General features: G+C 40.9%; 3 protein-coding genes across 3 annotated transcripts; 2 read left to right on the top strand and 1 right to left on the bottom strand.

Moving 5' to 3' along the window:
• The first annotated feature begins 4,608 nt into the window (after window positions 1-4,608).
• Window positions 4,609-14,509, top strand: pif1 (PIF1 5'-to-3' DNA helicase homolog (S. cerevisiae)). Its single transcript, XM_053651999.1, has 13 exons — window positions 4,609-4,747; window positions 5,600-6,173; window positions 6,686-6,815; window positions 7,084-7,209; window positions 7,875-8,028; window positions 9,241-9,355; window positions 10,304-10,410; window positions 10,537-10,676; window positions 10,808-10,914; window positions 11,005-11,092; window positions 11,745-11,890; window positions 12,837-13,028; window positions 14,039-14,509. The coding sequence occupies exons 2-13, from the start codon at window positions 5,601-5,603 to the stop codon at window positions 14,090-14,092; spliced, it is 1,932 nt and encodes a 643-aa protein (XP_053507974.1). The 5' UTR covers window positions 4,609-4,747; window position 5,600; the 3' UTR covers window positions 14,093-14,509.
• An 8-nt stretch (window positions 14,510-14,517) lies between these two features.
• Window positions 14,518-16,443, bottom strand: LOC128624384 (cytochrome b-c1 complex subunit 6, mitochondrial-like). The gene is made up of 4 exons (XM_053652000.1): window positions 16,313-16,443; window positions 15,696-15,755; window positions 15,450-15,611; window positions 14,518-15,037 (listed from the first exon to the last, which is right to left on the bottom strand). The coding sequence occupies exons 1-4, from the start codon at window positions 16,352-16,354 to the stop codon at window positions 15,005-15,007; spliced, it is 297 nt and encodes a 98-aa protein (XP_053507975.1). The 5' UTR covers window positions 16,355-16,443; the 3' UTR covers window positions 14,518-15,004.
• Window positions 16,444-16,693: 250 nt separating this feature from the next.
• Window positions 16,694-23,830, top strand: nsun4 (NOP2/Sun RNA methyltransferase 4). Its single transcript, XM_053652172.1, has 6 exons — window positions 16,694-16,959; window positions 17,298-17,644; window positions 17,716-17,870; window positions 17,960-18,120; window positions 18,342-18,466; window positions 19,291-23,830. Exons 1-6 carry the CDS (start codon window positions 16,867-16,869, stop codon window positions 19,565-19,567), a joined length of 1,158 nt encoding a protein of 385 aa, XP_053508147.1. The 5' UTR covers window positions 16,694-16,866; the 3' UTR covers window positions 19,568-23,830.
• The last annotated feature ends 2,174 nt before the right edge of the window (window positions 23,831-26,004 follow it).

Below are 26,004 nucleotides of genomic sequence, written 5' to 3'. Positions count from 1 at the left end.
ACTGGGGATTTAATCAGGGTGGAGGGAATCATGAACATCTCCAAATATCAGTCAATTCTGGTGCAAAACTTTAAGGCTTCTTCTAAAACACTTAAGATGAAGAGGAGTTTGACCTTTCAGCACGACAACGAGCCGAAGCAAACCTCCAGATCAACAAAGGAACGGCTTCGCCAAAACAAGTCCAAGGTTCTGGAACGGTCCAGCCAGAGTCCAGACCTAAATCCAACCAAACATCTGTGTGGTGACCTGCAGAGGGCCGTGTACAGGAGATCTGACCGAGTTAGAACGCTTTTACAAGGAAGAATATTGCTAAGTCAGGATGCTCCAATCTGATTGGCTCGTACCCAAAAAGACTGAATGCTGTGATAAAATCTAAAGCTGCTTCAGCTAAGTATTAGTTTAGGGGTGCGCACACTTATGCAACCAGGTTATTATACATTTTTTTAATTTTTCTTTCCCTTAAAATGATTCTTATTGTTTTTCACTTTAATGAATAGGTTGAAATTTCTCAATAAAGGTAGAAAAGGTTCTGACATGATTTATCCAGGGTTCAAGCTTTTTCCATCACACAAACCTGCCATTTTAACAGGGGTGTGTAGACTTTTTAGATCCACTGTATACACTACACATTTTGAACTCATAGCTTCCAGTTAACCTCGTCCTCCGACGGCATCGTGAAGTCGCTCAGCGTCACAGTCAGGTTTTTGACGCTGTAACAGAGGAGTGCGTTTACGATCACATCGCAAACAACTTTCATAATACGTGCTGTTTGTACCGAAAAAACAGAGCTGACAACAATACCACTCAAGTTGGGTCAAAATATTTTACATGCACCATTTAATTAATATGAGAACTTACAGAACGTACGGTTATGGGTCTGAGCTGAGTCCGCCACCATGTCGCAACGAACCATGGGATGTTCTCCTTGACAATTTACCGAAAGTTGCATTCTCGGTTTTTGGGGAGAATCAAGAACACTTCCTGGTGTTCTTGAGTACTGGGACGTGAGCATTTTGACAGACGCCTATACTTTGGTTTTACGGAACACCAGCATCAGACTCAGGTAGGGGGCGTGGCCTAATGTGTACAGGCAAAAGTATTTAGATAATACTATAGTTTTTTGCATTACTCTGCTCTTTCTAAAGTTAAACAGGTAGCAATAAGCTTTCATTACTTGTTAGCACCACAAGCATGTCTTGATCGACAACATTTGTTAGTTTTTTTTCCCCCCTGAGTATTAGGTGGCTTTGTTTTAGCCCTCCATTAGTATCACGATCCATTTCCGTTTAGTTTTTGTCCTGTTTTGAAGACGTGAAAAAGCCCTCGAGCTTACAAATGAGCCAAAATGTGCTATTTGTTTGAATCTCCATAAAAATCGAATACAATACTCGGATCTTATTTGTTATTCCGGGACGCATTTAGAAAGCAGTGATGTTAATAATGTGTTCCCGGTGCGACGGCTCATTATTCAATGTGACAAATGAAGTAAACATGAACGGGGGACTTCATTAACGCGGCGTGTCCTCGGTATCCGGCCCATTTACCGCTGCCTTCCCGTCAAATACATCAACCCAACAGAGTGTTCTTCAATCATTAGGCCAGAGCGATTTCCATCGTTACGCAACTCTCTGTTTCAGCAATATTCCTGTCACTAATAAATGAGGGTGACTGCAGTCTATGATAAGGAGACGTTATCCTATATTTCCTATACGGATACGTCACAGAAAAAAGCATTGCTGGAAATATTTCACATAATTAGGAAGACGTATGAGAACATTTTCAATAACCAAATAACTGAATTTCACAAGTATATAGTGAACTACAATACTGCACGTTATATAGTGTACTACAATATACAGTAAAACTCTATCTATCTATCTATCTATCTATCTGTCTGATTGGGTGGCACAGTCAGCCTTTTTATCTCCATGCAGGAAAAAACCTAGATCTAATGACCCTTAAATAAAGTTTCCGCTGACCCGAGCAGCTCATATAAAAAACATTTGCTCCCAGTAAAGGAGAGACAAATGAGAGAAGCAAGGGAAATAGATGAAAATGTGTTGTTTGTAGGTCTAAAGGCCCCGCCCTCTTCTCTCTCCCGTGTCATGGCCGTGACTGATGGCCTCACTGTGCACGCTGTTGAAGCTTAATGGTGCGACACTTGAAGCATTCCTGGAAATTCTCACATCTGTCTACGCAAAACGAGCCGTGATGACGAAGTGCGCAGCACACCAACGACTGCATGTACTGTCTCTAAATCAAAAAATACAATCAAATGTCCATCCTGTTTGAACTGTAGAGCTGCTGGAACTTTAATTAGGATTTGAATGCGTTTACGATGAGGAACAAATATATACTCTATCAGCTTCAGTGAGTGCTGCCGTATATCACGAGAGCTGTAAACATGTCGGTGATTCAGCACGTTCATCATTCTCTAAATGATCTGACAAGTTGCCTTGCAATCTAATAACATTTAATATAAAATCCAGTATTCTGTCTATCTGCCTGTTTGCCTGCTTATCTGTCTGCTGCCTATCCATCTGTCCGTCTGTCTGCCTGCCTATCTATTTGTCTGTCTGTCTGTTTGCCTGCTTATTGATCTCTCTGTGTCTGTCTGTCTGCCTGCCTATCTATCTGTCTGTCTGTCTGTCTGTTTGCCTGCTTATCGATCTCTCTGTGTCTGTCTGTCTGCCTATCTATTTGTCTGTCTGTCTGTCTGTTTGTCTGTATGCCTGCTTACCAATCTCTCTATGTGTCTGTCTGTCTGTCTGCCTGCCTGCCTACCTATCTATTTGTCTGTCTGTCTGCCTGTATGCCTGCTTGTCTGTCTGCCAATCTATCTGTGTGTCTGCAGGTCTATCTCTCTGTATTTGTCTGTCTACCTGCCTATCTATTTGTCTGTCTGTCTGTCTGTCTGTCTCCCTGTATGCCTGCTTGACTGTCTGCCTATCTATTTGTCTGTATGTCTGTCTGTCTACCTATCCATCTGTCTATCTATCTTCATGACATATGGGGCAATGGATGGCAAATGCCCTGTTATTCCAACATTATAGCATTCAGACTGTGTTCTTTTGTTTGCTAGACAAAAATGGCAGCTTGAGGGTTTTTTGTTTGTTTGTTTGTTTGTTTGTTTGGAATAAGAGGAATAAAACATGTTGAGATGGTGGGCAGTAACTCTGCTTCATCACACCATCCCATTTATGAATTATTTTCCCATAGGACCACAGCACTGTGTGTTTTATTGCTTATATATTTAAATGCTGAATCTGGTTGTGGCTGTCGTTATAATTTGATGCTCTGTCAGCGTTAACGCTGGTGTTGGTGTGCTAGGGTTAGTGGTTATTAATCGTTATCTTATCTCGTTCTAACACACACTGTTCCAGAACTGAACACGGCGTCTATTATTATTTTATGGTGTGCGTTTTGGTTTTCGTCTTGTGGTCCTCCTTCGTGGTTAGGCTATAGGAGACGTGTGAAAAATGAAATGTGCCTGAGAAATATGCATCCCTGGCCTCATGCTATGGTATCGGTATATGAAAGAGAGAGCCGGCGGGTTGCTTTTTCGGGTTTTGGGTTTAATTACAATGAAATGAAGTGGTAGCTTTTGGACGTGTCTCAAATTCCTGTCACCACTATTTAAGCGATGGAAGCGAGTGACCAGATTAGGACGTGAAGGGGACTACGGTAATTAGAACCCATGGGTCTTTCTCATTTCGTTATTTTATTTCCTCACTTCCCTTCTTTGCATCGTAGCTCATCGCAGGACACGAGGGCAGGACAAATCCGAGGTCATACGAGGCGTCCTCGCTCGCTGATGTCCCGTCACTTATTGATGACGTGTGTATAACAGATTAACATATACTTGGTTGCACCAGTGTTTCTCCAAATGGGTACCTAGGGGTACTTGGAGGTACTACAAAGGGTAGGTAACAGGAAAAACAATCTAGTTGTAACATTCCCCCTCCCTCCAGAAATTAATGCAGTGTAACTGGAACTACTGACTAAACAGAGCAAAAATAAAACAAAAATTCAATAAAATATGGCTACTTCAGTATGATGACTATATAGGCATATGATTTGCATCGAAATAACTCTCTCTCTTTCTCTCTCTCATTAAATAACCTGCTCATTTTCTATTCAATTTTCCTGAAACAGTCTTAAAAAATGTATTTTTCCTAAATTTAGGCCTGTATGTTGTAAAATTGTCTCGTATTAGCCTTTTACATATGTAGAGTGTCTAGGAGAAGTAGTGACACACATTAAGAATATTCTTATTTTTTAAAATAGTCTACTATGGATTTTTATTATTATTATTATTATTAATTGAATGTGCACGTTCTATACAGTATATGAATATCCCTGTTAATCACAATTATAAACACAGTCCAACAAAAATAGACTATAAATATTGTTTTTGCATTGAAAATGTAAGTAACCATTAAAAACACAGTAAATATAGAATTGTATATGGGGAAAATATACATCCCCAAACTCTAGAAACAAACAAACAAAACTTTGTTTAAAATGTTTTTAAATGAAAGTCAATTCGGAAAGAAAAATTACTGAACTGGCAACCAGCTTCCTTGCCTGCCGATGACGTAGCTGCGCCTTTTTTTACGGAAGTTGACGTTGATTGGTTGTGTGTTTAAATGCCCCGATCTGATTGGCTGTTTCGGCTTAAAGCTTTCAGTTTGAAATTTGCGGCGTGTGTTTGTTTGCTGCGGTGAAGTGAACCGAGGCGAGCCGGGTGAGTTTATCACTTTGTTGTCGTTTGTTTACAAAATTACACTTTGAACGACTTAAAACATATATTTTTTAAACGTCCCAGGTTAAAAAATAGCAAAGCTATAAATGCGTATTTTATCTATTGAACTCCCCCTGATGCTGAATTTGGTGGATTTTTTAAAAACACAATCAAACCCCTTTCATGAATAAATGGAACAAAACGTACCCTTGTCCTAATATTAATTGTATCATTACAAATTAATATAAACTTCTCATTTGTATGGTAAACATGACTTCTTTTCTATTTATGTTTAAATATCACTTAGTGAGCTGTCCATGTAGACACCATGAATCAAAAACAAGAAGACACTGCTTAAAAAAAAGAAAAAAAACAAGATTTAAAACAAAAAAATGACTTAATCTTTCCATGTGTTTCTTAATGTTTAATTCATATATTAATATTTCAATATTAAATCTTGCATAGCTAATGTTTAATACAACACAATAATTCTCACCTACTAAGAAGATTAGGTTGTGTACAAGTGTGTCAGAATGCACTAATATTAAATAAATGTGTTTATTGAGCAAATAAAATGTACTTATTCTCTACACCGGTGTAATTTAAAAGGTTTAAGTCGGATCATTATCAAGCCATTGATTGATTGATTGATTGAGCTTCAGGTGTGTTGAGGGAGAAGGTGTTAAATGCTGGGGGGTTTTTTTCCAGTAATTATATATTGTATAAAATATTCAGGCATGTTTAGGAGCACTGAAGGTTAAATAAAGAAATAATAATAAGATGCAGAAATGTAATCTAGTTTTTGTGTACTTTTCTGTATACGGTGTAAACTCGAGTGAGTGTTCTTTGTGGTAGGATGTTGCACACGGAGGACGGTGCGAGACTGGAGTGCAGTGTTGCAGTAGAGCGTGTGAGCGGAGCATCAGCAGGTCATGGGGTTCAGCGCCGGGTTCTCCGCCGTGCCACGGTCACTCTGGGCCGGGACGAGTTCCGGGAGCTGGTGCTGCGCGTTCAGGACGTCCGTGGCGGACCCCATGAGAACTTTGCTTTACGTAGTGACTTCCGGCTCTTCATGCGGTTTGTCAAGGACGGCAAGTGCACGGTGAACTTCCCGCAAAACAACGCGCAGGTCCTGATCTCTGACTGTCCGCCTGACCGACTGAAAACCTTCCTGAAGACCCTGAGTATAAAGCACGAAGCCTCACGGGGCACTAACCCTGTCAGCGAAAGGGCCCGGATGCGGGCGGGTGTCCCGAGAAGCTTCGAGATCATCAGCCCTGTGCAGCAGAAAGACATCCAGAAAGCCAACGAGTTAAGGAGCAAAGTGAACACCCCGGTGCAGGTGAAAGCACTGACCGAGAGAGCCGTGAACAGAACAGATGGCCGACAGCGGGTCAAACGACCCCGAGCGGACGGAGACGCCAGCCCGGTATGATCACTGCTTTAAGATCACATCAGACATTAATCTCCCACTTATGGACGTAATCAAGGGATAAAACACATCCTCGACTTCCACGTGTAAACCTAATCCTGTCTGAATAGGGAGACGTGCTACCTGATCTGGATCAGGTTCAGACGTTAGGCCACGCCCCCTACCTGAGTTTAGTGCTGGTGTGAGCTGACACTACACTGTGCTTTAAGATAAAGCTAAGACCGTTTTCATCTCTGATGTCTTTTTGTCCAGGTTTGTAGATAGTAAGGTATCGTACAGAGTCCGGAAACACAAATCAGGCAGACACTGAGCAGCTCCACAAATCTGATTTAGTCCATGACGCTAAACTGGAGCTTATCTGCGTCCATTACATGTTGGATGCATATTTAAGCTTCGTATTTTCAATGCAAACCTAAAGAAGCAAACATCTCGCACACACCGAACATGTCTCATGAGTCGTTTAGTTTGGTCTGAAGATCAAACCCGGTTTCTGGTTCTTGGTTTTCCAGGTTAAAGCTCTCCACCCTCACAAGAAGCCTGTCCTCACGTTGCCAGTTGCGCAGAAACTCAGCAAGGAACAGATGGCGGTTCTGAATGCAGTATTGAACGGGAAGAATGTGTTTTTCACTGGAAGTGCAGGTATTTACACATTGTCGCCCTGTCTCAAATCCTAAATCTGTGGTTTGCACAGTGACGTCAAAAATCAGAAAACTTTTAGATGTAGGAAGAAGTAATTGTACTTTCGTTTGGATCGCAGGGGGAAAATGTGTCTTATGATCTAGTTCATGCACATGGTCACATTTATGCCACGACTATCTAATTTCCAAAAAAATGATAAGCACGAGTGTGTTATTTTGGACAGGGCCTAACTAACACACTAACATTCTGCAATGATTTGTGTTCTGAGGTACGGGGAAGTCCTTCCTGTTGAAAAGGATTGTGGGATCACTGCCTCCTAAAAGCACGTACGCCACGGCCAGCACCGGTGTAGCGGCCTGTCATATAGGAGGGACGACATTACACAGTTTCGCAGGTCAGATTTCACCATGTTTGAGCTAATGAATGGAGGATGGATGGATGGATGGAGAGCATGTAGTTGGAGGACATATGTTTGGGATTGGGTGGATGGATGATTTGGATTTGTTTGGGGTTGGAGGATGGGTGTTTAGATTGGATGGAGGGACGGATGGATGATTAGTGTGGGATTGGAGGATGTATGATTGGAATGGGGGTTGGAGGATGGATGTTTAGATTGGATGGATGGATGGATGGATTAGTGTGGAGTTGGAGGACATGCTTGGGATCGGATGGCTGGAGGATTGGATTTGTTGGGCTTTCAGGATGGATGTAGGATTGGGGTTGGATGGTGAGATGGATGATTTAGTATGGGATTGGAGGATTTATGTTTGGAATGGGATGGATGGATGGATGGATGGATGGATGGATTGGGGTTGGAGGATGGATATTTTGGTTGGATTTGATGACTCCATGAATGTTTAGATTGGATGGATGATTATCTTTGAATGGATGAAGGGGATTGGATGGGGCTGGTTGGAAGGATTACTAATTTGGGATTGGATGGGATGGATTTGGATTGGTTGGATGAAATTATAATAGTAATATGTAACTTATCATTTGAATCCCAGTTCCAGTCGAAGATTATGAATGCTTCATGTGTCTTGCTCTCCGATTGGTCAGGTATCGGCTCGGGTTCGGCTCCTCTGGAGCAGTGTTTGGAGCTCGCACAGCGGCCCGGAGTCCTGCAGCACTGGACCAGCTGCAAACACCTCATCATCGACGAGATCTCCATGGTGGAGGCAGAGTTCTTTGACAAGTTGGAGTCCATCGCCAGGCACGTAGAGCGTTTTAATTGGTGTCCGAAGCATCACATTTCCTCCAACTGTTATTAATGCCTTTTTGTAAAGTTCATTTCTCCTTATTTACAGAACCAGCGTTTGTTTCAGTGTTTAAATAAATAAATAACGGGCCTGTCTGGTTGCCACCGTTATAGACTTTAAACATTTGGCTTAATCTCCATTTGCTTTCCTTTTTAAAAAACTTTGTTTATTTATTTATTTGGTGCTGTTACGTTCAGTAACGTGTTCAGTAACGTTTAAAGGTGCAGTGGGTAAATCTGAAAAGTATCTCTTGACTTTATTTCTATATCTCCAAACATTGTTTCGGGGGTTGGGGGTGAGGGGGGCACCCAGATTTGCTAGATCTCCTCCACCAGGGCCGAGACACGAACGTTTCTGATACGCCGTGCGTATTATGATTTTATAGGACCGCTAACAGATTGCTGACAAAACATTTTAGTATAACTTTAAAAATGAGTAGGATTTTATTTAATGTCTTCAAAAGAATTTATTTAAAAGTAAAACATTTTAGAAGATTTAGAATATTAGATTCGGTACAAAATTTCAACATCTAGCGATAAATCATTGTGAGAATTTATCATCGTTATATATTTATTATTATTATTATTATTATTATTATTATAATATATATTTTTCATTTAAAATGAACCTCATTAATGTTTCACACCACAGAAAGAAGAGGAAATTGCAGCTTCTAGTTCTTTTATTTATATTTAATCTAGCTAATGTTATATTTAATAAATGTGGTTTTTGTACATTTTATAATGCGTCCAATATTTATAGTTTATTTATATTGTGAAGTTCTTTTATTTATTTTTCTTTATTTACATTTAATGTATTTATTTACTTACTTTCCATGGACCAGGTGAGATTGCAACAGCAGGAATCCTTTTTCTTTCTTTCTTTCTTCCCCCCCCTAACCCCCCCCCCCCACCCCGTTTTCTTAATTTATGCGGTTCAGGTTAATGACTTCCTGGAAGTTCGCTCGGGTGAGTGTGCTGAAATGAATATCAGATGGTAAATGTCTGCTTTGCGGGCGAGTGTTTCTGATTTAAACCTCACAGCACAACGAGGAGGTTTATTACAAATTAATGAGTCTGAACATCACGCAAGCTGCAGTGTGTGTGTGTGTGTGTGTGTGTGTGTGTGTCCTGATAACATGAGCTGTGTGCTTTTGGTGCTTGTAGGTCAATTAGAAGATCTTCCGAGCCTTTCGGAGGAATTCAGCTGATCGTGTGTGGAGATTTTCTCCAGCTTCCTCCCGTCACTAAAGGAAAAGAGAAACCCAGCTTCTGCTTCCAGGTACGAAATCTCTCGCACCTCATGACTCGTGACTGTAACACAAATCTCCCTGAAATCTCTAGTTATTATCTGTTTGCTTTGTGTCACCTTTATGTACAGTACTCAGCAGTTTTGCTTTTTCTAGTTGTTGTTGTTGTTGTTGTTTCTCAGCTGCGATTCTGCTTTACCCAACTTATTACTCTTCTGTCTTTAAGTACGTTATTCTATGATCAAATTAATCTCTAAGAGAAACACGTCTCTCTGGCACTATGATTCATTGCTTTGCTCAATTTTTATTTTAATTGCTTATTTGATTTGTTTTAATTATTTTATTTTGGGGGAATTTTTAATTACGTTTGTATTTTCTTCACTTATGCCTTTTTATTTTCACGAAACACTGAACTTTTTTATTATATTTAATTTATTATTATTATTATTATTGTTTTATTTTATTTATTTAAAAGTTGCCATACATCCCTGTCTTATTTTTTAGAAATTTGTTCATTTTAAATCTTAGCTTGGTGCTTTATCGTGGAGAGACTAGGCTTATTAAATGCCACTCTGGACGTCGAGTTAATTATTTTCACAAAAGCAAAAAAAAAAAAGGCTTAATGGAGACGTCTCCTTACTGAACTCATTTTTAGTCTCTTTCCGGTTTCAGTAAACACTCGGCCCGGATTTCTGTCGGTGTTTGCATGCACGGTTGTGCTTTTTCTTCAATTTAAAAATGGTTATAATTAGGAGGAAAAAGGTCGAAGCGCTTCTGCTTAGCTGGGATGGAGAACTTGGTGAATTAAAGGGATAAAGGATGAGTGTGTTCCAGTCTTTCTATTTGTATGGGGTTGTTTTTTGTGCTCTTTATCTAGTTGCTCGGCAACATGAATTATTCATGTTTAGTTTTGTTGCGCTTTCCCGTTAATTAGCGATCGATTCGGATTGGACGTTAACCGTGTGCTCGCTGTTCCGTAGGCGAGGAGCTGGAGGAAGTGCATCCAGGTGAACATGGAGCTGACGGAGGTGCGCAGGCAGACGGACCGCACCTTCATCTCGCTGCTGCAGGCCATCCGAGTGGGCAGGTATCCAAACCCGTATACAGCCGTGTTCGGTGTTGTTTCCCATGCAGTCGATCGCCTCGTCGAGTGACCCAGTACTTCCTGTCTTGTTTGAGGTTTTTTTTTTTTTTATTCGTTTCTCTCCTTCAGAGTCACTGAGGAAGTCTCTGCCCGGCTCCTGAAGAGCGCCAGTAACCCCATCGAGCGGGACGGTATCGTAGCGACCAGGCTGTGCACGCACAAGGACGACGTGGAGCTGACTAACGAGAACAAACTCAAGCAGCTACCAGGTGTGTTGGAACCGTCTCAAGCTGTGCACAGTGACTTCTTTCCTCTCGGGTGTTGATGTGCTGATGTTCCAGGAGGTTGAATCAATAGTGCAATTCCAAAAATATTCTCCAATCTCACGCTCTGCTTTTAGGACCCTTACGTGTGTTTGAGGCGCTGGACAGTGACCCCATGTTGGTTAAAACCATCGACGCACAGAGTCCAGCGGGTCAGACGTTACAGCTGAAAGTGGGAGCTCAGGTTCAGAGCTAGCACGCTATCGAAGCTCATTTTATATCAGAGCAACGATTTACAGTTTTAAACGACTGAATAACTCGTTTTATCGTTTAGGTTATGCTGACTAAGAACCTGGATGTCCAGAGAGGGCTGGTGAACGGTGCGAGAGGTGTCGTGGTCGACTTCCTACCAGGAAATCAAGGTATAAACCAGAAGTGTGTCAAAATAACTTCCAGTTCTGCCGTTCAGTCTTTACATTTTGTGCTCCCCGCTGCCTGTACACTTTGACCTTTTATGGAGTTCTGTGGGCGTCGCTACATGCAAATGAGCTGTGCCAGGAACATGCTTTACACGCACGTTACAGCTGATAAACACGCGAGACCGATAAAAAAAAAAAAAAAAATCGGCTTCATCGTGAAAATTTTGTAAATCTGGCATAAAATCTGAGTTTGGTTTGGCTCCTCCAAACATCTACACAACTTTTTACTAAAAGGTTGATGAATCGTTGCCAAATTGCTGTGGAATTTAAACAAAAATAATCACCTTTGGAGTGGCGAGAGTAACGCCACTTCATGGCTTCGTTCCTGTTGTTGATTTATTTCCTAACAAGAGCATGACCCCGGAAGTGGAAAGGTGTTTCAGTACGTGTCTGTTCGTTGTGCTGTAAAACGTAATGTGTCTTTGTAAAAAAAAAAAAAAACGTACGTTAGGACAACTTTCGTATAGATGACGTTCTAACTTTTATCGCTGTGTTTTATTCTTCTCCCTCCTCCAGCTGTCCCTGTTCTAATCCAATCTTCTAATGTAGTAATCTAATCATCTGCATGTCCTGTATCTGGCTCTCGCTCCATCAGGCCTCCCGAGAGTGCGCTTCCTGTGCGGTGCTGTAGAAGTGATGAAGCGCGAGCGCTGGACGTTTAAAGCGGCGGGAGGCCTGTACCTGAGCCGACAGCAGCTCCCGTTAAAGCTAGCCTGGGCCATCTCCATCCACAAGAGTCAAGTGAGAGCTCTTCTGACTGGAATCCGATCACTTCAAGCCACTGATTTATACCTGACGCACCGCTATAGCATCTGTGTCTCTTCGGTCTTGTTTTTCTTTTCTCTCCCCCTCGCTGACGTCTTGACTGTCCATATCTGTTTTTTTGTTTTGTTTTTTTTTTGTAAAATAAGATTCAGCGATTCGCTCATTTGCAGCATGTTATAGCATTAGTGTAGATTGCAGATTGGTGTTTGGTTATTTCTCACAGCAGCAGTGCCTCCAGGCCGTGTGCCACCAGCACTAATGGCTTTCAATTAGCCAGAGCTGGCTGTAGTTGGAGCTCGGGGTAATTGTGCTTATTAGCTACAGATGGAAGTGTATCGTTCTTGCTTCTCATCATTTGGTCCTGGTTTAAACAGGGCGACGGAGGCTCGTATGACCTCTCGTTATTTACAAGTATGTGCACCCCTGACCATCACAGCCATGTGTGCTTGTTGAACATCTCGTTCCAGATTTATTCTCCTTTTAGTCTTTTAGAATAAGCTCCACACTTCCGGGAAGAATTTCCAGATTTTGGGGATTTGGGGGCGGTCATTCAGCTACAAGAGCATTCATGAGGTTTAGGTCAGGGCTCTGCAGGACACTCCAGTTCTTCTACCTTCTTCCAACCTTCACACCACATCTTCATGGAGCTCGCATGTTTTGTGCCCTTTGTGTCATGCTGGAAAAGGTTCGGGCCTCTTGGTTCCGGTGAAGAAAACCCTTTATTTTATGTTCTAGCGCCATCAAGAGGCATCATTTGGTCATTTAAGTTTTTCAGAGGAGCGGTCAAAATAAACATCCTAACGAAAGCCATGAGGTTCCAGCGCCTTTTGTGCTTGGACCCCTAATTATTATTTTCATTACAGTGTAATTAACACGGAGTACAGCCGCATTCACGCTGTAGTTGCTGCTGGCTGTGTTTTAGGGCATGACTCTGGACTGCGTGGAGATCTCTCTGGCCCGTGTGTTTGAGAGCGGACAGGCTTACGTAGCTCTCTCTCGAGCCCGCAGTCTGGAGGGGCTTCGTGTCATGGACTTCGACCCGCGAGTGGTCCAGGCGAACTCGGACGTTCTGATGTTCTACAAGAAGCTGAAGAGGGACAGACTTCTACTGCAGGTCAGCTCCACCTCGCTCTGTTATCCTGTCACGGGGGGCGGGGGGGGAGGGTAGGGAGATAAATGTGGCGCCATAAAAATTTCTCTACAGGAAGGAGGGAAATTGAAAGATAAGGGGAGGAGATGGATCGTCTGTGGCAAGCAGCTTGATTCTGTATTCAGAATGACCCATTATACCAGCAAGGGAAATTTATTTTCCAGCTCGTCATCTTCCCTGAAGAGCAAACGTCCATTCTTCTGGGTAAAAAGATTTAGATGTACGTCATTTTTAAAACCCGTCAGGGAACGTAGATCGAGTGAACTTCTAACTCTGTCCAGCTCGGTGAAGAGAGGTGTAACGATAAGACCTGACCAGTTATCCTGTCACGTGCCGTTATTTTTGCATGCACACCATTGTCGGTATTATTCGGTCGATTTAAGGGCGGGACTAGGTCGCGGGTCCACATCTAAGTGGATTTGGGGGGGGGGGGGGGGGACTGGGGCTAGAAGGAGTGGTGCATTAGAAATATGTAAAATGGATGAAGGCAAATATTTAGTGATGACACGAGCCATAAAATGTTCAGTTTAATCTGTAAAAATGTCATTTAGCTGCAATCATAACTTATTTGTTCATTATTATAGTTGTTTTAAAAAATTTTTTTTTTTTTTTTTTTTTGCAGATTTAAGGTTTTTTTAGTACATTTACAATACTATTTTTTAAATTTGAAGTCATCAGAGCACAGATTTGTTTTTCATTGACTGGAAAAACCTGCCTGTGTACGAGCCTTTTATTTAGAAAATTGTTGATTACAAAAAAATTACAACGCTGCTTAACGAGAAAATAAAAAATTCACGGTGAGGCTTAAACTGTGCTTGACCGGTTTTGTATATTTACTGTCTTGTTAAATGCTTATCTAATTAATTGTTTTGTGGTAGTGTTAAGAAGGCTGTATAACCGATAACGTTTGCGGATGTGGTGTTGCTAACGAGTCCTGATACTACCCTAACTGCATCCCTGTGGTTGTTTTACAGTCCTCCATGAACGACTTTGTTGGGAAAAGCAACAAGGAGAACGAAGCTTGGTGATCCTGTGCATTCGACCAGACTCAACTGATCCATCAAGCTTTAATTTATCATGATTTCAGTTTCTGATATCATCCTCATCATAGTGCTGCTGTAGAATGTTAAACTCTGTGTAGTTAGTGTTGGCATGATGGAGTGAATTTTAGTTTTTATCCCTGGTTGTATTTGATTTTAATAAATTATTTTTTTAAGAAGCAATGCCTCGTACAATTATTTTTACATTTGAGATCATGGTCCGCATAGTGATGCCAGCTTTTTGTTTTTATCAGTAGAAGGAACTTTGTTCTATTACAATTTGTGTATGTAAACCATAAGCTTTAATTAAATATTATATTTATTTAAAACGTTCGGCAGTAAAACAGCACTAGAAGATATAACGGACAAAGTTGCCAAACTCAATAAAATGTCACTAATAACAAAAGCGGCATAAATGAACGCATTTGTGACCTCTGCTCATGTGGCGTTGACTCTGCTGCCACCTTGGGGCCTCGCTGCAGAACTGCAAGTATCTTTGGATTTCAGATTTTACTCTCAAGTGTTTGAAACTTGGTTTTTAAACTGGAGTAATGATCCATAAAAAGCTAACTGGTGTTGAGGAAAACAAAATGTTACTTGTAACGTATGTTGTTAATATTCTGCTTTTTATTTTACAAGTTTTTTGTAGGTGTGTTTTTGGCTAAACAATGGCCCAAAAAGTAGTACGTCAAGCACAGGACAAAATTTGCATAAAGAGAACTTTGCCATTAAAATGGGCTAATGGAATAAATTGTAAATGTAGAATGATAATTTGACTAAAACAATTAAACCTCTATTTAAAAAAAAAAAAATCATACTGACATGTACAATAAGGTATTCTGGTCACAAAGATGCTTCTTAAATAAGTGTATTAAACAGTGAGGTAGGGGGTAGTGCAGCTCATTTTAATAAACTGAAGAGCTTCTGTGCGACCTGGAAAACAAAACAAATTAGGAATGATTATGAACAAATTACAGAAAACAAACTAAACTATAATGATGCAAATTAAATGTATATACAGGAAACTCCTGCACTTCAAGATTGTAAAGCTCGTAACCAGATTAACTGTACATAACATTATTTTTTTTAGTCAGGGGAGGCGTGTCAGAGACAAGACTGATGTGAAGGAGGCGTGTCCTCAGTGTCAGTCCCAGCAAAGGAGGCATGGCTTTGTACTTCCAAGTGCTTATAGTATTTTTGATCACATCAGAACAGCGCATATATATTCAGACATCAGATTAATTATCACAACTCCTTCAGATCTGTGAAGAGCCGGACAAGTCTTATACAATTCTATACATGTACAGTTAAATATCTTGTATAGATTCACACGTAAAGCACTTACACAGTGGTCCCGTGCATGCAGGAAGTCAAACAGCTCCTCGGTGCAGTCTTCCGCCGTGTTTGGCCGTGAGCTCACCCGGGCTTCGCACGCCTCCAGCTTGTGCCGTGTGTGTACGCAGTGCTCCGTCCCCTCACACGTCTGTCTCACCGTCTCTAACGGGTCCTGATCACACAGAGACACGGTGAGCGTGGCTCCAGGTGTGATATAGTGTTGGACACAGCTTCCTGTCACTCAATGACAACTTACCACCAGTTCCTCTTCCTCCTCCTCTTCCTCTGGCTCCTCTTCCACTGCTGGAGCGTCATCCTTATTTACGGTAGAAAAAAATGAGTGTTGCAAAGTTTCTAATAAATATAACATTTCAAAACAGTCAGACGTTCGGGTGATGCTGAACACTATCGGGGATTACTTAAATACAGATACACCCACAATTAAGCATATCATTACTTCAATTAATCACTTCATTAAGCATATAAACAAGTGTGCTGTATGCATTCTAATTAGACTTGTCTCTTCCGTGCACTACAAATTGAGTTTAAAGAAATTTGCGTTCACCTTTTGAGTTTTTCACTCTATTTATTTGATTTTATTTTTTGCCTGTAGTTTCCTGGTTATGACCAAGAATAAAAAAAAATCTATATATCTGAAACCTATCTATATCTTTTCCTAAACAGTTTTGAAAAGATATTTATTTATTTTGAAAAGTGTTATTATTAGTTATTTATTTTTGAAAAAAAAAAAGTGAAAAGACATTTAATTTACTGGGGATTTAATGGGTTAATTCTTGCTTATAATTTTTTTAATTATTATTATTATTATTATTATTATTATTTTTAATCGTAAATAAAAACATGAAGTCCTACCTCAGGATCTCCGTGTATGATCAGTTCTCTTTCGTGAACCATGATTAAAGTTTCTATATATATAAAAAAATTTCCTTACAGGCGAGAAATAACTTTTTAATCCCACACGCACTCTGAAAGTGGAGGTCACGCGCAGGAAAGTGCTAGAAACACACCGGAAGTAGTTTATTAGCTTGTTAAAAGTACGTCACAGCGGAATTTATTTCCGAAATTATTTCGTTATTTAAAAATAAAAACATGAACGATATTTAAACTACATATTTTTACATCATTTTTTTAATGACAAACGTGTGCGATAATCAATACATACATATAAATATTTTAGTAAACTAATCAGATTACGTTGAGGAAAAAAAAAACCGTGGAGGGTCAGTGTAGCTTGAATGATAAATAAGTCATTCTAAAATGTCTTAAAAGTAATAAAAATGTAATTTGATCGCCAAGCACGCTATTTTAAGGATGTTCGAGTGCTGGGACTATTGTCCGTATGACTAACGGAACCAATAACAACAAGTTATTGTGAGTCGCGGACGCTTTTAGGAGTTGCACACAAAATGGCGGCGCACACGAGAACGAGATTTTTGATAAACAAGTTCAAAGACTCTGTTTGTTTTATCCAGCGACGGAATCGCGTTAAAACGAAATGGGTAAAATATTTAGATTGTTTTTATTGTACTGAAACTAAGTAAAGCGAGAGCTTTTATGATATTATTATTGTTGTGATAAGAATAATGACTATCCAGTACCACGAAAGGTAAAACAAAACGAGCAAAATTAGAATTATAAATATATAGGAAAAGAAAGTGATGATTAAATGCTTTTTTCACCTGTTTAAAATTATGTTAAATATTATAGTTAAGTGCCTGCTGAATATTAAAAGTGTTGCTCATCTTTAGTCGCTCTTTGGTGCCAGACAGAAACATTATCACACTGTACAAGAAGATGACTCACTTGTGATATCTTTTATTTTTGAATTGTCTACCAGGCCAGCACCAGAGCCAAAGTCCCAGCGACTAACCTGGCTCTGCAGCACTTCGATGCCACGTATAAGAAATACTTCGGGGAGCTGTGGCCGTCCGTCCGTATCGGGATGTTGTCCGAGCAGAAGTATGGAGCCTTGATGAACAACTTCGCCTCTAATGCAGACGTGATCTCGACTTTACAATCTCAAGGCTGCAGAGACTTCATCAGAGCTGGAGAAACAGAAACACACGAGCTCTCAGATGAATCTGAACAAAATGATCATTCTTCTACAGAACCGGCCCGTATTAGCTCAAATATCCAGTGTTTTGTCTTTCCGAGAGGGGACATAACTCGATTCAAACCTGCCAGGTAGGGAAGATTTCTTCCTAGATCTACTTTGTGACCATCACGTGACATTTCATATGTCTTGTTTCTCTCAGACCAGACAGCGCAGGATTATTGAGTTATTATCTCCTGGACGCAGCTTCTGTCCTGCCCGTGTTGGCGCTGGACATCCGGCCGGGTCACAGTGTTCTGGACCTGTGCGCCGGCCCGGGAGGGAAGACGCTCGCTATTCTGCAGACGCAAGCTGTCCGTATGTAAAGATATTTGAAGATTGTGTTTTTGGTTGTAGTGTTTCCTTAATAAAACTGAATTGTGTCCCTGATTTTAACATTCTCGCAGGGTTTCTGTGGGCCAACGACTTGTCTGGGTCTCGCACGGCCCGGCTCCAGAGGACGCTCCAGAGCTTCGTGCCCAAGGAGCTGAGAGGTGAAGACAAGATCCGCGTCACGTCTCTTGATGGTCGCAAATGGAGGAACATGGAAGACCTCGAATTTGACCGAGTCAGTATTAGCGACGTTTTTTTGGCAAAGGGAAACATGGAAAATATCAAATAAGATCATGTTTTGCTTTTCTTGTGTTGTATGTTTTATTTGGTGTTATCTACCATTTACCGTTTCACCCTTTGCATCCTGCACTGCTGCTCAGATGTCATCTGTGTTCTGTATATAAATGGTATTTTTGTGCTTAATCTCTCTCTCTCTCTCTCTCTCTCTCCTCTCAGGTGCTAGTGGACGTCCCCTGTACCACAGACAGACATTCCCTAATTGAGGACGAGAACAACATCTTTAAAAGGTCCAGGACTAAAGAGAGACAGACGCTTCCCCTACTGCAGATCGAACTCCTGCTGTGAGTCATTATTCAGTCATTTTTTCAAGTCATCTTTAAAAATATATATATATTTTTTAAGTATTCCTCCATCACTTCGTTAGTGCTCACGACAGTCCTTGTTTTGTTCACACTGGAGTTTAGAGTTTTCTCTGTAAACAGAGTAAACAAAATGAAGGGATTCTCATACGAAAAGGCAGCATGTGCTTTTTAATTAGTAAAAAATGGAAGAAGTTGGTCAGATAAGCTGCTGTATTTTTCCCTTCTTGCTAAGATTTCATTAAAGAAGAGGGAAAAACCCACAAAGTTGAAATTCATTCGTTCTTTTTGGAATAGGTAATAATTCATTAATGGACTATTAATTAACCAATAATTCATCTGGAAAAACAAGTTTAAAAAATGTATTCTAGCTTTACATAATACAGACACGTTTATTTAAGATTTCTCAGCAGATTATTATAAGACAGGTGTAGGATTAATCAGCGTATCGCTGGACACTTACTCATTTCAGGCTTTTATTTTTTTAGAAAGAAGCAAAGTGATCAAGTTAGATTTAGTTTAAAATTAGTTCATCTGCTAAACATAGAACAATCGAACTTTAAAATAAACGTTTCATTTGTAAGCTATTTATAACAAGAAACCTGAACTGAATTTCCAAAACAGCAAATGATGGAGACGCAACATTTTCACGAAAGCTGCGCACCAAGACTGTCAAAATATGCAACTTTTCAATAAACCAATAAATAAATAAAGACCTTGATCTTTTGCAAAATATCGCCCAAGCGTTAATGGTCACAATGGTGATGTCTGATAATGCTCTGACGTGTCTTCGTGCTTGCTCTCAGGGCGGGGCTCCAGGCGACTCGTCCGGGCGGAGAGCTGCTCTACTCCACCTGCTCTCTGTCTCCGCTGCAGAACGAGTGTGTGGTGGAGCAGGCGCTCGGTCTCGCTCAGCAGGAGATGGACATCACGGTGCGAGTGCAGGACCTCGGCAGCTTCGCTCGCCTCTTCTCGGACACTTTCCGCTTCGCCCCTCAGCCGGCGCTCGGGGAACTCGTCCTCCCGCACCTGTGCGCGAACTTCGGGCCGATTTATTTGTGCAAACTGCTGCGTGTCAGCTGAAGAGGCCCAGAGTCAGGTTTATACATGGTCAGCTGTGTGTAAACGACTCGTTGCAACACTGCCCTCTGGTGGAGATATTAAAAATGTGTTTTCTAGTAACTAAAGACTGGTCAAAGGAATTATTACTAGAGGAGGAAATGTCATTCATTTCAGTCGTTGCCTTTTTAAATCTATGCGTCGATCCGAATAGTCGGATTTTTACACCGTACCGTGGCGTACATAAGTATTCACCCCCTTAAACATTATTTTTGTGTCACAAAACCTGGAACTGAAACGGACTTAAATTCCCCGTGAAGCGCCTTGAAACATGCAATGTTACTTGACATGTTGACGTAATTTCCACTGAATCAGGAAGTCAGGGCGGGACATTTCCAGTGGCTCCTCCCCCTTTTTAAATAGCCAATAGCGCTCAGCTTACTTCAACGCCCGGGCTAAACAGTATTTGACGGTTCGTACCATGGATATTTATAACGTCGGGGGCGGGGCACTTCGGATTCTAGAGAGCGTTTGATCGGACAGAAAATCTGATGAGAAGCTGAAGTGCGGAATGATGTCATCAAAGCTGTTGATCCGTATCGTGTAAATTTCGAACGCGTGCGTTTTGTGAAAGCGGTTTTTGTCATTGTTTTGGAGCGCACTAGCGTATAGATAACCTTAAGCCTGACATATTCATACTGAAAGGCACACTAAACTGCAGTTTTGAGTTCAAGGGGACTTTAACTGGGATTTTTACGTCACGAATCTACTCAAAATAGCCCCTACATTTGAAATGGGAGCAAAAAGAATCACACTGTTAAAATGATGGATTTCATTTCGTTCTACGAGATGTTTAAAGGTTTGAGATTTTGTTATAACCAAACCCCGACTCCTACTTTTCCAGAAGTTTATTCTGGACTTGTTTTGATCGCTCTTTATTCCTCATGATGCTGTGTGTTTTTAAGTGTGATCTCAGACTCCAGGAACAGATGCAGTAGATTATACTGAGATTTAATTGTGGACTCCATTCCACTAATTATTGTGACTTCTGAAAGCGATTGCTTGTAAATCATTGTGCAGAATTACCTACGTTGTGGCCACACTACTTCTCTAAATGTGTAAAATAATATACGTTGTGGTCAAGCAAATCTAGACTAAGCAAAAATATTCCTTCATTTAATGATCCTTTTACTCTGTGAGGTTTTATATCGTCAGGGTATCTCAAATAAAATAATTACTATTTTTAATGAACAAAGTGAAAATAATCATGCACCTTGAGTCCGTGCGTCCAAAAGTTCCGTCTGAAATAGTAATAAAGTTTTGATGTATTTATTTTTCCTATAAATTATTATTATTATTTTAAAAAAGTAAAGTGTTAATTATTGGTACTTCTCTCTCCGGCCCGTAGATGGCGATATTTGGCAGTTTATTTATTAAAATCACTTGCTGTGCTCTTTTAAAAGTGCTGTATAACTCTCATAACCATCATAACACTACACAGTTTTACTTCTCCTCTTATTAGCTGTGTAAACTTTTTACTGTTCCCCCAAATGCAGAAAAGAAGTTTAATTACATTTAAATGATATTTATTAAATAAATAGTGGTTTGGTTTAGTTTAGGGCCAGTCAGTACACAGATCACGTGTGGAGGATTTTAGCCTTTTTGTCTCCTTTATTTATTTATTTATCTACCTACCTATCTATTAATTTATTTATTTATTTATTGCAAATAGACTTTAGAAATATGCATATTAAAATAATATTCAGTATTTTATGTAAAAAAAAAATTTTTTTTAACATTATCACAATATTAGAATGAAATTAAAGTGGAACTGTCAGATTTATTATTTATCCATATGTATATTAAGATATGTTTAAAACCCTATTTATAAAATTCTTTATTAAATACAGTGATATTATCTGAGTGTGAACTCTATCAGATGGTGATTGTCAGTCTGATTGTCAGACTCAGCAGGACGTTAGCGTGAAACCAGGAGCTGCAGGATGGTGTAGAGGTTTTCTAATCGCGGTATGAAGATGGCGACAAATCGCAAACGTGTCCGTGCGGAGAATTAAACGCGGGAACGAAATGCGTAATACCACACGATGGAAATGTTCTCTTACGTGTTAATGTGTTACAGAAAAATCACACAACCATATTTACACGTTTAGACGCTTCATGTTACGCTTCACACGTGCTTCACGTCTAGTTCTCACGTGATCCGATTTATTATTTTTTTTACACACGATTTATTTTTCACCTGATTCATTCATTTTTACTCACTATGAATCTATTTTCACGTCATCCACTTCTTTTCACGTTTGATTTTTGTCACGTTTTGTTTTCCCACATGATTCATTCATTTGTTTCACGTCTGAGTTTTTACACACGACCCCGAATCCTTCCGTGAACCACCCCCGCCCCCCCACGATTCGTTATTTATATACACATGATTCATTTGTTTTCTCATGACTCGTTTATATCTCTTTAATGACTTTTTTTTTCTTTCTTTCTTTCTTTCACGATCTTCTCACACGAACGATTCTTTTTCACGTGCGATCACGTATCGTTCTCAATGTTGTCGCGGTTTACTTGAGCTCGCGTGCACGTTCGGGGCGCGACGCGTTGAAGTGCGCTTTCGGACGCCCTCGACACGTGATCGCACGTGTACGATTCCGTGTTAACGTCGAGTCACGCGTTCAGCGCACCGCCGCGGCTCCCCGAGGCCGACCCCACGCCTCTGAGAGGTCTGTTTTGTTTTCCACGAGCGTACGAGCTTCAATTTCCCTCCTCACCCTGTCTATCCCCCCCGAACCTGCCTCCCATTTGGGCCAATGTAGCATGAAAAGGTGTGCGCACTTTAAGGACGGCACCGGGGAAGGCCATCGACTCCCCGCTGTCATTAAGCTGCTCGAAAACAGTGTTCCATCGGCGCGGGGATCGAGATTGGCCGCGCTGTCGTTTAGGTGCCGGGCTTCTGGCTGAACATTAAGGACGCAAGAGGATCCCAAAATGGGATGTTTCGCCCTCGTTTTCCCATTCGCCTTTGATTCCACAGATGAGTGCAGATAATTTTCTGTGCGATTGTGAGTGATTACTGTATTACCGCCGTAATATAGGGTTATTTGGGAATGCAAAGAGAATTAATGATACATAAAAAACTATTTTGCGCGTCGGCTGCGTCTCGCGGCCCGCTATAGTTCTCCATGCCTGCATCTTGTGATTACCTAAACATATTGTAAATATGTCTTTCCATATGGGCTTTTACATAAATTTACATTTTTTAACACTCAGGAAACAGGGATCATTAGGGACGAGTTATTTTCACCCGTGATGCCGGAATCGCATCGTACACCGCAAATGTGTGTGTGTGTGTGTGTGAGAGAGAGAGAGAGAGACAGAAAGAGAGAGAGAATCTTTTTATAATGACGAATTTTGGTTATTTGATAGCACCTGGAGCCTCCATGACCTGCGAGGTGAGGTCAGATCACGTTCGGCGCACCACAGGGACGCACCGATACGATACCGAATATCGGTATTTCACCAATGGACTTTTCTTTGTACGTGACGTTTCATATCGATTGACACTTTTTTTTTTTCTCCTTCTTTTATGCAGAGTCAGGATCATTATTTTCATGTTAAGCACATCATTAGCTAGAAGATAATAACGACAAATGGAGCATCACACACACGCACGCACACACACACATGGTGCTATTAAGCGCTTATAGCTGTACAGAGATTGTTTAGAGAGGACTCTCTGAGATGATTACTCAAATGAAAACTCCAGACAGGTGAAAAAGCGGCAAGGTCCTAAATTATACAGCCTATTTATTTATTTATTTATTTATTTATTTATTTATTATAAACAGACATGTATTGAAAACAGACAAGAAGTATGAAAAACTCTGGCCTTAAATGATCCGCACTGCTCTTTTCCTCATGTATCTATGGCAACGAAAGAGTGAGTTTACGCGATCGCTTAAAAGTAGACAAATCCGTTATCTTTCAAATAGAATATAATATTAAGTAAATAATAAAATACGGCAGGGTGTGCTGTTATAGGAAACGGATCGACCCCCGTGTCATCACTTCCTGTCAGAGCTGCTGTTGTAGAACACCAAAGTCCAATTTTTTCCCATTTAAAACGGAGTTTCTCGGTACTTCTATATTTTTGGGGGCGGAGCTATGTACGTCTGCACACCTTTTAAACCACCTTCGATATGCGAATGGGCGGATACCTGGAATCTTTAACACTCTTAAAAATAAAGTTCCAGTTCGAACCAGAAAGGGTTTTTTTTTTCAGCCTGATGTCACAGGAGAACCCTTTTAAGTTGCTTTTACTCTTTAGAGAACCATCTACTTACTGGTGCTTTAAAGAACCCGGAAATGGTTCTTCACAGCAGTGCCGCTAAGGAACCATGTTGTTCGAAGTTCTCGAAAAAACCCGACGTAAGGTTCTGAAAAGCGACGCCAGGAGAACATTTTCCAGTCCCATAAAGTACCTCACAGGGTTCGCTTTAACCTTTTAAAGGCCGATACATTGAAGAACCAATACCCGGCTCTGGAGAACCTCTAATGAACCTTAAAGAATGTCTTTAACCTCCAAAGAACCATAGAGCTCGACTCAAGAACACTATACAATGAAGATATGAAGACATGGTGCTGTAAAGAACCATTAAAGAACCTTTATTTGTAAGAGTGACTGCAGAATCTACATGTTTAATTAGCTTGCTAGTTAACATAGCTGACGTTATGTTATGTTATGCAGCTAAATGAATTCCTAAGGAGGTAAATTGAGACTCTGCTACCGAAAGGCGAGGAAGAAGAACTCGAGTGGAACTGACTCGGGGCAGAGAACGACTTCTCCTACAGCCAACTTTATACGAAGTAACTGAGAAATTCTTCAAACGTAGGTCTGAAGTTACGCTCTATTCTATTGCACTCGCTGTGTCGGCGACGATCTTAAACCCGTCCTGCTCATTTCAGATTTCGGCGAGTCCGCTTAACTACGTCGAGTGAGGCTTTAAGCCGTGAGAGTACACGCCGCATTCACTGAGAGGCCTGGCCTCCGTCCACTTACCCACAATGCCCTGTGCCCTTTTAAAAGCGATGTGTAGTGTGGCATTGATGCGTAATTATGTGTGACTGAAACAGCACCTCGGTGACAGGCACTGGAGTGCTGCCGCCGCCTCCACCCTGCCCCCCCACAACCAAAAAAAGAGCTTCTCCTCGGCTTTAAGAGGATTAAGTGGGTTTGCGATAACAGAGGGATAAAAAGGGAAAAGGACTGAATCAGAAAAGGGCCGCTGGGACTAAAGAGGGCGACCTCTCGCAGCCGAGTTCAATCACCTGTTGTCACAACCCACAGTCCCCCTCTGCACCCCTTCACCACTCACTTTCTCTTGGGTTCATTTGTCCATTCTGCTGCGTGGGTATTTATCAGGAATGCTAATGCTCCCAGTCCGGACCTCCGAGACGTCTTAAAAGACGTTAAAGATATTCTGGAAGTAACTAGAAAATGATTCAAAATAATGAACAAGCAGCAGTTCAGATTCAACTTGAGCCTACTCTATTAGGTAATGATCTATATTTCTACCACCGTGCCGTTGGATTCTTGATTCTGATTGGTCGGAAGGTGTAATCTTCGACGGTAGTGCGGCTACAGGTTTATCGCAGGTTTATATTAGTTCCTATAGTAACGGAACGGCTCGTTCAGACGCTCAACATAAACGGGTTGAAAACGTACAGAAGCGTCGACATGGTGAAGTTTTCCGTCTGGAGACGGTTATTTAACATTTCAAGGAACGTTAATAATAAGGAATAATCGTATTACTTTCAAGTATGAAAGACCGGTGAAGGAACGACTGTTTATCGCTGCTGTAACATAAGCCAGAACAGAAAGGCTTATATTTGTTTCAAGGACGTTAGATGCAAATATAAACGAACTCTAAATACACGGTTGTCGGTAAGAATCACTTACGTGTAGCAGAAGTCTTCGGGCGAACGATGTATTCGCGGTACACGGCCACTAACCCCTTACACTCCGTCTTTATGGGCGTTTCTCTCGCCTTCCGATCGCGTTGGTAATACCGGTTTACAAAGTAAACAGGCCAAACATTTATTAAGATTTATTTCTTACAAAATACAACAACCCGAACCGATCTTTGACAAGACAAACAAGCTTACAGCGCTTTATTTCAAAAGAAACGTCTTTGTAAATAGAGAACGTTGAGATTTGACCCCGTCGAGAGTACCGCTCGTCACTACACTGAGAAAGAGACTAACATGCGAACATACTATTCAGTATGTGATAGTATATGACGTGAATGAGCTAACCCCCATTATCTAAACGCAATCATGACTTTATTTCTGAATAAATGTCAGGACCCAATATCGCAATACGTCATTGGCACATGTCTAATAGGTGGCCGGTATTTTGTTATTGTTGACCGCAGAGG

Source organism: Ictalurus furcatus, chromosome 20, assembly GCF_023375685.1.
Source record: "Ictalurus furcatus strain D&B chromosome 20, Billie_1.0, whole genome shotgun sequence".
Lineage (NCBI taxonomy): Eukaryota > Metazoa > Chordata > Actinopteri > Siluriformes > Ictaluridae > Ictalurus > Ictalurus furcatus.
Note: the sequence above shows the minus strand (reverse complement) of the source record. Positions and strands in the feature narration are given on the sequence as shown.